This window comes from Melitaea cinxia, chromosome 17, assembly GCF_905220565.1.
Source record: "Melitaea cinxia chromosome 17, ilMelCinx1.1, whole genome shotgun sequence".
NCBI lineage: Eukaryota > Metazoa > Arthropoda > Insecta > Lepidoptera > Nymphalidae > Melitaea > Melitaea cinxia.
In genome coordinates this window covers 4,767,477-4,782,864 of record NC_059410.1, presented here as the reverse complement: position 1 = coordinate 4,782,864, position 15,388 = coordinate 4,767,477, and the positions used below count along the sequence as shown (strand labels likewise).

At 34.3% G+C, this 15,388-nt stretch overlaps 2 protein-coding genes across 2 annotated transcripts; both read right to left on the bottom strand.

Moving 5' to 3' along the window:
* Positions 1 to 1,386: 1,386 nt before the first annotated feature.
* LOC123661484 lies at positions 1,387 to 4,058 on the bottom strand. The gene is made up of 3 exons (XM_045596440.1): positions 3,903 to 4,058; positions 2,975 to 3,156; positions 1,387 to 1,665 (listed from the first exon to the last, which is right to left on the bottom strand). Exons 1-3 carry the CDS (start codon positions 4,056 to 4,058, stop codon positions 1,455 to 1,457), a joined length of 549 nt encoding a protein of 182 aa, XP_045452396.1. The 3' UTR covers positions 1,387 to 1,454.
* Positions 4,059 to 4,733: 675 nt separating this feature from the next.
* LOC123661942 (TM2 domain-containing protein almondex) lies at positions 4,734 to 14,336 on the bottom strand. The gene is made up of 4 exons (XM_045596876.1): positions 14,181 to 14,336; positions 13,421 to 13,659; positions 13,042 to 13,163; positions 4,734 to 5,069 (listed from the first exon to the last, which is right to left on the bottom strand). The coding sequence occupies exons 1-4, from the start codon at positions 14,284 to 14,286 to the stop codon at positions 4,790 to 4,792; spliced, it is 747 nt and encodes a 248-aa protein (XP_045452832.1). The 5' UTR covers positions 14,287 to 14,336; the 3' UTR covers positions 4,734 to 4,789.
* Between the last annotated feature and the right edge of the window lie 1,052 nt (positions 14,337 to 15,388).

Genomic DNA, 15,388 nt, shown 5'->3' with positions numbered 1-15,388 from the left:
TCGTTTTAAAAATCAATTTATCTGTTGTTAAATGAACTTAAAAATAATATTCGAGACAGTCGCTAGACTGAAACCTTATCGCTCAAAAAACGACGATTGAAGGTGGTAAATGATCTGACATTTGAATATAGAATATCAAACCGTAATCGGCAACCGTTCGATTGTTACATGACAACAATTATAGAACCGGAGCAACTTGTTGCATTTATTTTGCAACTAGTTGCATTTAACGAAATCCTCTAAACTTCTTTTTATGTCTAAATATTATTTTTGTGTATTTTTTGATTCAAAATAAGTCCTCGCGATAACACATAAAAAAATAAATGTTTGGTTTTAGGGTATTAAAATAAAGTTTCAACAAGACATAACATTTTGTAAAAACTTAATTTAAAAATTAGTAAAATTAGTTATAAGAACGCTAAATCTTTCGTTTCAACTGATTTATGTGACAATAAACATCATATCAGAGTGGCGTAGATTAAATTGAATATACGACAAAGCCATTCACAATGGTTACAAATACAGAATAGATTCGATGGTAATTTTTGATTCTTGTTCAAAAATTTCTTTATCACTAATAATTTATTTAATTTTATATTATTAATTATTATCATTTATATAAAAAAAAACATTGCGTCTTATTTTGATTCTTAATTATTATTAGATTTCTCTTAGTAAGAAATGAAACCATTTATTTAGGTATTTATTTATTTTCGAAGTATTTTTTTCAATTTGTATAATACATATTAAATAAAAAGAATGTTGAGATTTCTTATCATATAAACATAAAAACATGCATAGTGGAAGGGAGAGCAAAATAGTGTCCCGTTTTGTACAATTTGTAAGAATTGTAAAAATTATAACAAGTGGATTTTGCAAAATTCATTGGACTGATTTATAGCGTATAATTACTGTACATAATGTGTCAAATATGAACTTGAGAAAGAACAAAGACGTCTCATATTTATTATTATTATTATTATTTGTGTATTTGTGACTCGTTAGGGTGAGAATGTTGTTATGATGCGTCTGGTTGATTAATTTTAATTGTAATTGAGTATTCGTTATCGACGTCACAATGGATGGATCTATCTCAATGTAATATAAATAGATTCGTCACAATAGCTGTTACTTCTTTCCATTCTAATATTATTTTTATAAAGTAGGGTAAAACGACTGCTTCCGTACTGAACTGGATCCGTCCATTGTTACGTGTTTTAAGGTCGCGTCGCGGCTGTTGTATGTAAACTGAACGACTATACACATTTTTATTTTATTTTAACAATTCCCTGTAACAGTGAGGTATGGCCTTGAAGAATGGGTACATTTGCTGTTGTGAAATATGTAAATAAAAGTTGAATTATTGTAAATAATAAAACTATAAAATATATGTTTTTTGCTATATATCGTCTTTTTATTTGCGCACTTAACCCTTAACTTTGGTAAATGTATACTTAATTGGCGTTGCAAGAATATTCGCTACATATAGAGAATTCTCCACCAGCGGGGCTGGAGTAGTGTGGCGGGTCAGGTGCCAGGTTGTTTTTGCGATAAAATGTGTCTCGTAGTATGGCGCATCGACCGTGGTTCACGTCACGAGGTTTTAAACGACATTGCTTTTGCTGCCAACCATAGTCCCAGTTAGAAGTTATACGAAAATAAAACCTGTAAAAGGAATTTTGTTAAACTAATTAATAAGTAGTAGACATATCATCGCAATAAAATTACATAGCCTACGCTGCTTACTGAATAAATAAATAACTCTTAACGGCCTCCAGTAGTATGAATTCAGAGGCGAAAGCACAAGCATAAACGCTAAGGGAGGTCCACAAGTTCGTGGAATGGAAAGGTTTTCAAAAAAATGAAACAATAAATCTATTTTTCCTTTTCAATATAATCACCCTTAAGGTTACCTACATTTATTAGATCTATGAATAATTTTTTCTAAACCATCATATAAAATATATATTTGGGACTAGCAAAATTGTGGTATCTGATACTCCAACTAATGCAGATAACTGTTTTTCTTCAAACGGGTACGATTTTTTCCACTTTTTCGAGGATGTCTGATGTGGTGGTCTCAAGTGACCGTCCTAACTTCCTAGCGGAGGTCGTCATCAATCGACTCCCGACCATTTTAAAAAGACCATGCCACTTGTAAATCATTGTTTTACTAGGGCAATGTTCCCTGTAAGGTTTCCATTTCATTCAAAACGGTCTGAGCACTCTGCTTGCTTGGTAAGCAATTTTATCACAGCATGGCGTTCAATTTTCTCCATAGCTTCAGTTTCCTTCCGGATTGACTTGTTTAGCAGCTAGGCACGTGCTTTTAAGCGAATGACGCAATAGGGTTGAAACTCAATTTATATACTAATGATGAGTCCCCAATTAGTATGACACTAAGCGAGCGCCCTTTTTCCACTCCATCCCCTCCATTCCAAGAACTTTTGGACCTCCCCTCCAGTGGCGTAGCGAACTTAATTCGCGCCCGCTGCACAATAATTTTATAGCACCCCCTACCCTCATTTGGAAATCATATATTATTATATTTAAGATATAATATAAGGATAATATATAAATAAAGTAAGTAAAATAAACAAAGTCATAAGCTTACTAAATATTAGAATCGTCAAGTACTTAGATAGGTATTGTAAGTAATCTTATTAGTTTTATTACTTGTCGAGAATGCCTTGAACTTGAAAGGTAGTATGACAATGAAATATAGTTAGGTACACTATAATTTATGCTAACATTAAAGTTATAGTATACGTATAACATTTAATATTTATTATTTAATAACATATCATTGCCCTCCCCCTCTCGCCACGCCACTGCAACCCTCGTATGTGGCCTGTACAATTATTTTCATGAAATGGGATCAAACCCGTCCGTCAAATGAATGTTTAGGTCTTAGAAAATTTATTACAGGATGATTTGATTAGACGAGGTGATATTTATCAAATGTATTACGTACTTGTCTTCAGGTGCTTTTTTATACCTAGCTTTAAGATACTGTCCAGCTGCGCCTTTTTCAGTACATCCATAAAAAAGATTTAACACTTCAGGTTCTATTGGTTTCATGAGACTATCATCTTCTGAGGGTACAATCTCATGTAGGGGGACGGGCGTTGGTTTTGTAACTGGCTCGTTATAAACCTGGTGTAAGTTTACATGTACTTAATATTAAGTAATTTGTTTTTTATCAAAATATAGAAACGTGAGTGAAAATGAACCTTAATAATATTAATTCGGGACCTAAAATTCTGTACTCCAACGTAGTTAAACCGAAACTTTTTGATTACTTTACTTTGATTTCAAATATCCCTATGGAAAAAATGGCATAAGCCTCATAAAAACATTGACAAATAGACCAATTTGGTCTCTCATAACTCGGTATTTTTTCCATATGGATCGACCGTCTTCAGCATGTTCGCGTCGCACGCTTCAGTGTGTAGGGTCTTATCTTACGTATCATACCAGATATTATATATTTCTGTTCCATAACTACAACTAGTCTATAGGTACGTAGTCTCTTTATCTGAGTTAACCACAAGGTTAATGATGCTCTGCGCATTTTTGGTATATTTCTTAAAACAACTCTCCTATTTTATTAAATGCTTAACTACAGCGATTACAGTCCTCTAGTTTTTATGTAAGTTCTTATTAAGCAAGATACAAACATATAAACAACGATAGTTTGACCGTTGAGGTTGAGATTCCAAAATTTTCATACAATGTTTATCTGGGCTATCTAGATTTCAGATAGATCTACCTGGATTCCAGAATGGAATCGGAATTCCTGTTTCAAACACACAATAGTTTACAATAACTTCCTATACAAATCATCGTTTTTTATTTGGAATTTTCAGCAGGGTAAATAAAACTGAAACAGCACAAGATACCCGCAATAGTTCTTCTGCAAGGGCAATAGACACATCAATTTCTCTCACTCTTCTCTCTTTAGCAGCCAATAGTGCTGGCATTAAATTTTCTTGATACCATAGTCTGTTACGCCGTTTTGATTTTTGCCACGCATCTGCGTAAAATGCGTGGGACATTGTACTATATCATAGAGGAGACGATAGATTTATAATTAAAACAGGAAATTTTGTAAAAACAACGAAATGGTAAACGATGATGACAAATTAGGATGACATTTAAATACAAATTCTTGCTTCTCTATGGCTTTATGAATGACGGAAACAAAGGTATATCTATCTAAGTATCTATACAAATAAATAAAATTGAAGTGTTTGTAATATTAAAATAACCGCTTTTTACTAAATGCATGCGGATGTATACACGGTATATATACCAAAATAACATTTTTTACAATTTTTGTGTTTGTCTGTTTATTCCGGCTAATTTCAGAAACGGCTGGACCGATTTTGACAGGACTCTCACTGGCAGAGAGCTGATGTAATAAGGAGTAACTTCATCTACGTTTATTTTAGAAATGTATTTATTTTATAACTCTGCGAATTGTACAATAACTTTTTTGTTAAATTCCACGCGTACGAAGTCGCGGGCACAGCTTGTTCTGAGTAAAAGATAATCTATAGTATTAAGAACCCCATATGCACGATTTAAAAGTAGAAATAACCCAAAAGATAAGTGTACATAAATACATACGTATCTATTTAAATATTATTTTCTGCTTTTGAAACTTCATAAATTGGATGCCAAATTCATAAAAAATTAAATTAAATGTGGAGTAAAAAATAAAACACGAATAACACACAATAATTTATTAAAACACTAGTAATTAACACTAATTCCACCTAATTGTTCAAATGTATACCGACCCATCTGCTGGGCCAAGATGGTGAATGCCAATAAGAAGAGCGTCGACTAGAGTCCAAACTCCTAGACCCCCAAAACTAAAGAGCTTTCCAATTCCTTCCTGCCAGTGACCAAGGTAAAACCTATCAGCGCCGAATCCACCAAGAGTTAGTGCAAGAATGAGAGCAGTGCCCCATCTAGTCCCAGATGTCCAGGAACAGCGTACTTTCTTTAAAAACTTTCGTTTTCCTAAGCAAATCACATCGTCGGAGACCGTACAATTTGTCCTGAAAAATGTTTACAAAATGTTAGGTTAAACGGAGTATTCATTGAGATATCATGAACAAGATACTTAATGCTAAATATTGCAATATACTGTAACTCTACACATCATGTAGAGACAAGCGTTGTTTGTTTGTTTTTTCATTAAATTGTAAGAACATTCTCATTGTCTCATGTTACAGTTATCAATGTAACAGTCTTGTATTTTTTTTAATTTAAGCTTAAAAATAGAAATTATGTTTACACTACTTATTCACTATTTTCAGGATAAATGTCAAGTTGCTTGTATCCTAATCTAATTCTATTCTATTTTTTTGGAACAGTCTTATTTAGTAAATTAATATGGCGTACTTCCGACCACAGACAATAGAGTAATATTGTAAGTATAGGAAGTGACACAAAGAGCAAATGAATGAACAATATTATTGGAACGAAGTTCCTTACGGCAGAACTGAAAAAAAACTGAACTGAAAAAAATGTGATACTAAAACCGTAAGAAAAATATATAACGGAAGTGACGTAATATCAGTCACACGACTGTATAATTTGACGTTTGTAAAACTAAAATATTACTAGTAAACTTTTTTTTTAAATTATTTATGTAATTTTATACTGCCGACAAAAATAAATAAAGCCATATGTTTTTTTTATTTTACGGTATTTGTTATTTTCTAAAATACTAAATTTCCTAAATACTTTTATGTACATAATTAAAAAACTAAAGCAATTAACAAAAAAAAAAAAATCATGAACTAGAAAATATATATAAAATTCAACATTTTTTTTTACAATTGTGCTGTGTGGCTACGGCACTAAAGAATTTAGCCACCCCCTCTCTTCCCGTGGGTGTCGTAAGAGGCGACTAAGGGATAACAAGGTTCCATAACCTTCTTGGGACATAAGAAGCCGACCGATGGCGGGATAACCATCCAACTGCTGGCTTTGAAATACACAGGCCGAAGACGGGCAGCAGCGTCTTTGGTGCGACAAAGCCAGTACTGCGGTCACCAACCCGCCTGCCCAGCGTGGTGACTATGGGCAAAACACATGAGTTCACGTTATTTTTGACGTAAACTTGTGGAGGCCTATGTCCAGCAGTGGACTGTATGGGTTGTAATGATGTGTTGCTTCTATACTATCCGAAGGAACTTCGTTCCTATAGTGCGTTTCATCGAATAGTTCCTATGGCGTTATGTTGGCCCCACTGAACTCCACTCTCTGTCAAATTCATTGCAACGAGAAGACGCGACCGCAGATTTTGTTTATTTTCATTTGATTTTTGACTGAAATCATGCCCAAAACTTTGAAAAGTGGTGAAAGAATGATGGTGTTAAAGGTGAAGACATTTTGTGAACGTGAAAAACGTAATAATGCCCTATTAATTCCTTTAAGATGTGTTCAGGCTCGTGTCGCCGCCATGACAGGTTAGTCAAATAGGGTTACCAGTAGCAGATAATAATTTCCTCACTTAAAGTAACATTTTTTTTAACGGTAATTATTTTTAAGACCTAGGCAAGCATGTGTACTTGTGACTAATGTTGGTTTACGTATTACTTTGACAATAGATAAACCGCATATTTAAAAAAAATAATTAATAAACCGAATTATTTTGTTTTAGGTATATCCGAAAAAACCGTGTCTAAAATAACTAAAGAAGGTGAGGTCGCAGCCAGCACTTCGACCAAGGTTTCAACACCACGCAAAACCGGCCCCCGGCCTAAAAGAATCGAACTGGATGACTTCGACCGGTGTGCTATAAGGCATAAAATACATGAATTTTATTCCGTAAAAAAGGAGTTGCCCACTCTAACAAAGTTATTGCATGAAATGCGAAGCGAGATAGATTTCAAAGGAAGTCGTACCACTTTGTCGAGAATAATGAAAGATATGGGATTTTATTTTAAAAAATATGGATCCAAAAGAAAAGTTCTAATGGAGAGATACGATATTGTTGCCTGGCGTTATCGATACCTGGAAGAATTGCGAAATAATCGTCTCGGAAACCAGCGCCCAGTTGTATATTTGGACGAGACATATACATTCAACATATTGCGCCGGAAAATGTTGGCAAAGCGAGCAAGAAGAAGGTGTATTATCATCAGACTCCAAAGGGCCACGTTGGATTATCGTCCACGCAGGTGGTGCTATGGGTTTCATACCCAATGCTCAACTGATCTTCAGATCTCAGTCACAAGCGGCCGACTATCACGACGATATGAATAAGACGAATTTTAATAAGTGGCTTAATGAAAAGCTTATACCAAATCTGCCTCCTCAATCAATTGTGGTGATGGATAACGCCTCCTACCACACAGTGCAGCTTAACAAAGCACCAACAATGTCAAGCAGAAAGACAGAAATGCAAAACTGGATAACAAGTAATGGTCTTTCTTACTTGCCAAGTATGGTAAAAGCCCAGCTATTTCAAATAATAAAGGAGCACAAACAACCGCCTGTTTATGAAGCCGATGTAATGTTGGAGGCGCATGGGCATAAAGTGGTAAGGCTTCCACCTTATCACTGCGATTTAAACCCCATCGAGCTGATATGGAGTGTCTTAAAAAGACCAATTGCTGAGAAAAACCTAGGTCAGGAAGCAAATAAAATCGTCCAAATCACAGAAGAAGCATTTGCAACGATCACCGAAGTAGAATGGAGAAAAGAATGTGAGCACGTGAAAAAATTGGAAGAAAAATATTACGCTGATGGCCAAGTTATTGACAGCGAGATGGACAGGTTCATAATTGAAGTGGGAGACGATAGCGACACTTCTGATGACGAAGATGATATGGAAGATGAAGATGACGACGATCTCTTGGGTATAAATCCGTTATATGAGCATCTTTTGCCTGATCATAATTATAATAAAAATTATTAAATTATTTATGCTTTTCATTACCGTCCTGATTTTTAAAATTACAACAATCGAATAATTTTTAAATATATAATCAGTAATAAGACCTTTGCACTTTATTCAGTATGTTTTTTTTTGTTTTTAGTGTGCAACAAAATAAAAATAAATATATTAGAATAACTAAAAAACGTGTATAAAATTACCCTTACTTTGAGGTAAGTTATTATAGAAAATGTGGGAATACTGGAAAACATTACTGCCACATTAACGCCATAGGAACTATTCGATGAAACGCAGTATATCTGGTGTCTCATGACACCACATAATTTTTCTTTTTAATAAGCCGAATATACGAAAGTAAAATTCATTTTATGTTCAAATATTTAACGCTAACATATTGCTAAAATTATTTCAAAACCTGTAGGTACAGAAAAATTACAATATAGATATATATACATATATTAATCAAGCATCGAGTATAAAAGGCAACAAATTTATATTTCGTTTATGTGAAATGGTCGGTAAAAAAAAAAATCGTCAAAAATAAAATTTACAACAAAATAGGGCTGCCTGTGTCAAGAAAAAAAATCGTAATTAGTATTATTGTCACATTATTTGCATTTACTACGAATACAAAACTTTGCGCCGGCGGCACACTCTCTCTCTATAACATCTAAACAAAAGGGCTGATAACACTGTTTTTCACGTAGCTCTCATTGGGTAATCCTAAGTCTACTAAAATACTAATCCTAAGTCATACTAAAGTACCACAAAATTTTCCTGTGAACTACAATCAACTTTTATGTCAATGCTATCTGCTATACTTTTATATTATATAGGTAGCGTTAAAAATGTTCAGGGTGTACTTGATATTTAGAAATATTCATAACTAGCTGACCCGGCGAACTTCGTATCGCCTAACACAAACTTTATCGTATGGTATTAAAGTTCAAATTGACTTTTAAGTATTATCACAAATCTTTTGTATGGGAGTATAGAAAAGTGTTGTTTTTAGACTTTTTCAGGAAATTTTAATTTTTTTTCTTAGAATTTTTCTCTCCGTAAGAACCATCCTCGTACTTCAAGGAATATTTAAAGAAAAGAATTAGCGAAATCGGTCCAACCGTTCTCGAGTTTTGCGCTTAGCAACACATTCAGCGACTCATTTTTATATTATAGATATAAAATAAAAACTTTACAATAAACACTACTGTAAAAGATTGACATTCATAATATTTTGTCAGCATTTTTGACGCTCAACATAAATAAAATGAAAAAAAAAAAATCTAAAACATAATAACAAATCGCTTTACGGTAACATTGTTAACTGACTTCCAAAAAAGGAGGAGGTTCTCAATTCGACTGTATTTTTGTTACATCAGAACTTTTGACTGGGTGGACCGATTTCGACAAATTTTCTTTTAATCGAAAGGTGGTGTGTGCCAATTGGTCTCATTTAAATTTATTTGAGATCTAACAACTACTTTTCGAGCTATATCTAATAATGCGTTTTTACTTGACGCTTTTTTCGTCGACCTACGTTGTATTATACCGCATAACTTTCTACTGGATGTACCGATTTTGATAATTCTTTTTTTGTTGGAAAGGACATATCCCAAGTTTAGTACCATGATAAGGAAACCAGGATCTGATAATGGGATCCTAGAGAAATCGAGGGAATCTCTTGAAAATCCGCAATAACTTTTTACTAGGTGTACCGATTTTGATAATTCTTTTTTTGTTGGAAAGAAGATATCTCTTGTTTAGTACCATGATAAGGAAACCAGGATCTGATGATGGGATCCCAGAGAAATCGAGGGAACTTCTTGAAAATCCGCAATAACTTTTTATTAGGTGTACCGATTTTAATGATTTTTAATTTAATCGAAAGCCGATGATTATCATGTAGTCACATTTAAATTTCATCGAGATCTGATTACTACTTTTTGAGTAATCTTTGATTATGCGTTGTTACTTGACTATTTTTCCGTCGATCTGCGTTGTATTACTCGTCGATATAATTGAAGTCGGTTTTTTTTTTCGTTTGCGAGCAAACACAATTATTTAATAGCTTAATAAGAGTGTATGCTACCTCAAATTGCTTATTTTTCACTCGGCAGGATGTCCATATCTTCCAAACTACTGAATATTTAAGTTTGAAATTTATATATGGTAAAGTTCAGGACATAACCTATCTTTTATATGTTTCGAAAACACGATTCCATAAAATTTTCTCGATACAAATAATAATAATTATACAAATAATGCTAATATGTTGTGAAAGTGAATGATAAATAATAAAAAAAGTGAATTACGTATTGACAGGGGTTTGTTTACTAAATAAGACATTTCCAAAAAAATAGGCTTTACAAATTTGTTCAGATACTTTTACAACAGACTGCCCAAAAATACTGTTACAATTAAAATTAAACAAAATATTAAATTAAAATTTGGAATTTGCCATTTTTATATGATTGTAATTGTTCATTGTTTTCTCATTTTCGCGCCAATACATTGTAAAATATTTTGTGATATTATAATGGAGTAGGGTAGTAAAGAGAACCGAATCACTGTGATTGCATTACACAAAGTATAGAGCCAAAGACAATTTTTCAAAACTCTCGATACACTTGGTATTCGTCAAATGTTTGTGTACCGGGCTATTGATAGGTACAATGAAACCTCCCCTATTTGTGACAGAAAAAGATCTGGCCGTCCACGTAGTGTTCTTAAGAAAAAGGCGATCAAAGCAGTATAGGAAAGAATTCGAAGAAATCCTGTCCGAAAGCAAAAAATTTTATCTCGGGAGACGAAGATAGCACCTAGAATCATGTGGCATATTTTAAAAGATGACTTAGGACTTTGCAGCCAATAAGAGAGTCACTGGTCATTTCTTAACTGATAATTTAAAAAAGAATGGGGTGGTAAAATCATAACAAATACTTAAGCGGTACGCAAAGGAAGGTCACAGAAAATTTTTGTTTACGGATGAGAAAATTTTATCAACTGAGCAATATTTTAACAAAGAAAATGACCTTATTTATGCTCAAAGCTTTAAGGAAGCTTCCCAATTAGTCAACAGAGCACAACGTGGGCATTATCCGACTTCAGTGATGGTTTGATGAACCAAATTTTTAAAAAAAGGTACCAAACATTGGCACAAGTGTATCGAGATACCATTCTTGAGAAGGTAGTTAAGCTCCTTAACAACACCATGTTCAGTAATCTAGAATGGTCCTTTCAGCAAGACTCGGTGCCGGGTCATAAATAATCCACCCACACTGGGTTAGAAACCAACGTTCCGGACTTTATCAGAGGTGAAGACTGGCCGTTATCTAGTCCCGATCTTAGTCCGCTGGATTATGATTTATGGTCAGTTTTAGAGAGTATGGCTTGCTCTAAATGATATGATAATTTGGAGTTCCTAAAACAATTCATACGATTGGCAGTGAAGAATTTTCCCATGGAAAAAGTGGTTCTATTGATAACTGCCCTCAACGTTTAAAGTTCTGGGTAATTATGTACAAAAACCGGTGACTAATTTATGGGGTTGGGGGGAGAGGGGGTGAAGGGGAGGGAGAGAGAGTGGGTTTTTTACCCCCCCGGACAACTATTATCGTGTAAACCCCGCGGTTACGGAGATATCGTGGTTAAAGTTTTGAGTTTAAATTTTTAAATCGGAAAAAACTAACCTACCACCTTTGAGGTTAGAATAACACTTGGCTCCGGCGCTGCGGGAAGTGCAGCCCTTCCTTGCGTGCGAAAGCATGCTTACTCATGCTCAGTTCCGCAACGGAGACTGGTCGCTTCCTCTACGCATTTGTTCGCGCATTTTCGCACGGCAGGCAAGAGCTGCCATAACTCCGCGCCTCCGGCTTAAAAAAATCTAAATCTAATCTATACCTATATTCTAGCACGCAATGTTACTAATTTTATTAGAATACTAGCTTCTGCGCGCGACTTCGTCCGCGTGGAACATAGGCGCGCGCAATACTTGATCATTATTTTGCTGCGATGTTATTTTAAAACTGCGATATCTCCTGAGATACTCATTGAAATCGAATTACGTAAAAGGCTATTATGTTTCGAATTAAATACTTGTGATGAATAACGTATTTATTTAGATAAGGATTAATATCATGTTTATAACGCCACGCAACAGTTACAGCCATGGATTGTGCCGGTTGCGGGTTCGATCCCCGCACATGACATACATTTGTATTGGCCATACATGTGTTTGCCATGGTCTGGGTGTTTGTGCAGCCCTTGTGGGTCTCCCCACCGTGCCTCGGAGAGCACGTTAAGCCGTCGGTCCCAGTTGTTATCATGTACACCTGATAGCGATCATTACTCATAGTAGGGAATATGTCCGCCAACCCGCATTGGAGCGCATGGTGGATTAAGCTCTGATCCTTCTCCTACATGGGGAAAGAGGCCTATGCCCAACAGTGGGATATTACAGGCTGAAGCGAACCTCCTATAAATTAATCACCGTTTATGTATATAATAGTCAAGTTCTGTATTGCAGCCACTGTTGACCACTTCTGATAAGCTTTATATATTTTTTATAGTTTTATATTAATGTATTAAACTAACACACTATAATAGTAATATATGTGATGTGTAATTGAAAAAAATGTTTTTTTCTTTGTAACAAAATTTTGGGGCAAGACTATGTATATTAAATTTTTCATGTTAACTTACTACATAGTCAAATAAAATGAACGACTCCTCCATCTCTCTGGCCTCATCTCTTTTCATACAGTAATACCCCGACTTACGCAACCTCGACTTACGCGAATTCGGAGTTACGCGATTTAATTTTCTCGTCTATTCGTTTTTTGTTTGACTCCCCCCACCCGTATTCGTTCAGTTTACAACAGGCACAGACGTGTAGTGCGGAATCGGCGCGTAGGTACATAAGTTACGATTTTGTGTTTTTTGGGAATCGATAGATCAATTACGAAAAGTACCCCGCAAAACTGTACCCCGACTTACGCGAATTCGACTTACGCCGATAGCGCTCAGTCCCACCTATCGCGTAAGTCCGGGGTATTACTGTACTTAAATTCGTGCTAGACGATTCTAAATCTACATCAGTTTACACATCACACTACACTTACAAATAAAATTTTGTGGGTGAAGCCAATGAATTGCAATTGGCTTTTTGTTCACATCGATGTTCCCATTTTTCAGTTTGATAACAGAAGCGACACATTGCCGTTCTGTTGAATGTTTTAGAACCCTGAAAATGTAAACAAATTGTTTGTAAAAATTTGTATAAAAGAAGTTTCTGTATAAAATTTTTTACAGAATCAAAGAACCAAAACAATTACATTAAAAGGCCAAACTATAAATATGGACTCTTCAAACTGGTATCTGTAACAGCTTAGTTTTGAAATTATATAATTATTTGTTTTCTCGCAACTTGTGTTATTGAAAGTATAGGGATATTTGTGTCAATATGACCAGCCTAGCTTTGAAAGTTAATTTATTACTCACATTGCAAATAATCTTAGGTTTTACAACACATGTATAATTATACATGTTACCATATACACAATCAATATCCCTGACACAATTAATGCAAGGATAGTTGAGTGTAAAGCAGTCCGACGTATTGTCCTGGTTCACCGGGCAATTCGTCAGGTAATCTTCATTACTATTAAAATTAACTAGTTTACTGTTAGCATCTTCCTTCGATTTGCTCTGTTTACTTTGTAGATCCATATCATTATTTGCTAAAAGAAAGTATTGTAAATGTTAGTAAGAATTTCATATAATACCTTTCCCTAAAATTACATTACTGTTGTGCAGTGTTTCTTAACCTTTCAGTGAAGAGGGACCATTTGACAAAATTTCTGTTTTTCCACTGACCTGACCATCACTTGATTCAGCATAAAATCTGTAGTATCTACTTAGCTATTTAGTAAAATTCACTTCCAGGGATCACCAGTTAAGAACCACGGCTGTAAGGTATAATTAGTTGAAAGGTATAGGTGTTGCTCTTTGTGGGTCTCCTCGTCCCTATTAGGAGAGTACGTTAAGCTATTGGTGCCGGTTGTTACCAAAGACATCTGATAGCGATGATTGCTCATAGTTCGGAATTTGTCTGCCAACCAGCAGTGGAGCAGCATGGTGGATTATGCTACATGTTAAAAGAGACCTATAGCAATGATCTATAACAGGAATTAATTAATCAGTTTTTTTTAATCTAAATTTCTTAACATTTCCTTACAAATAGCAAGCAAGTTTTACTCACCCAGATCTGTTACCTGAATTGTATTAAATATAACTAGAATAATTAAAACCAATGAATCTTTAACGGCTATCCTTAGAGGAAAAAATGGACACATATTGAATAGCATACTCGTATTACATGGGATTAAATTCGTACAATATCATAATGATTATTTAAAAAGGTCTATTGTTAAAACATTAATTTGCATAATCTTTTTATTATTATTGGTAATCATTTAAGCACAATCTAAATATATTTCTTGTATTCAACAATGATACTAATCTAAATCTAAAAAAATTGCAAATTCTTGTTTATATTTTTCACAGATTAAGTATTAGTTAAATAGTTATAATATAAATCTATTTCACATAGGATGGGTACGGTGACATTTGATATGTTCCAATACACGCTCACTATTTTCAACAAATCGGATAAATATACATTTTCAAAAATCACCAATTAGTTTCCAAAGCAAATAATAATGCTTGATTAGATTGAAATTGTATTTATATATGCGTTTTTACATTTTAAACAAAATAAAAAAGGTACAGAAAAAATGATAACTTAAAATTAAAGGCATGAAACGAAACGTTTAATGATAGGGATTAACACGTAGTAATCGGCTAAAATAAATAATCGTAACGGCAATCTTGTGAATCGCGTCATCTCACTGACTCGAGATATCTCAATCAGTACTTTCTGTCTCTTGTATTGCTTCCCTTGTTTTTGTTTTGCCAGTTGCTATAGTTGTATTTGTTGCTGTTTTATTGTTGTTAAGTTCTGTTATTATTTTTTTTAGTTATTCATTTTGTGTGTGTGTTCTGTTCTGTATAATGCCGAAAAGAACAAAAGAAGACCGTTTCAAACAGTCAATTGGTTGTCCGCTTTCGGGAATACTTTGAACGGGAGTGAGAAAATAGCGGTCCATTATTATCTGTCAACCACATATTGTATCTAGTTGGACAGGCACTTGAAATTAGGCGTAATACAGTGTCAAAACTTACTTCAGCCTATCGCAGTCCACTCTTGGACATAGGCCTCCACAAGCTCGTGCCAAAAAATTTTTTTTTATATAATCGATTAAAGGTTAGCCGCTTTGTACTCGATAATCGAATTACATCAATTAATTATGCATGGTCACCTCACTATAGAGTTAATTTGACATGTGTCACCGTACCCATCCTACGTGAAATAGACTTATACTTGTATAAGCTAGTTATTTTACTCTT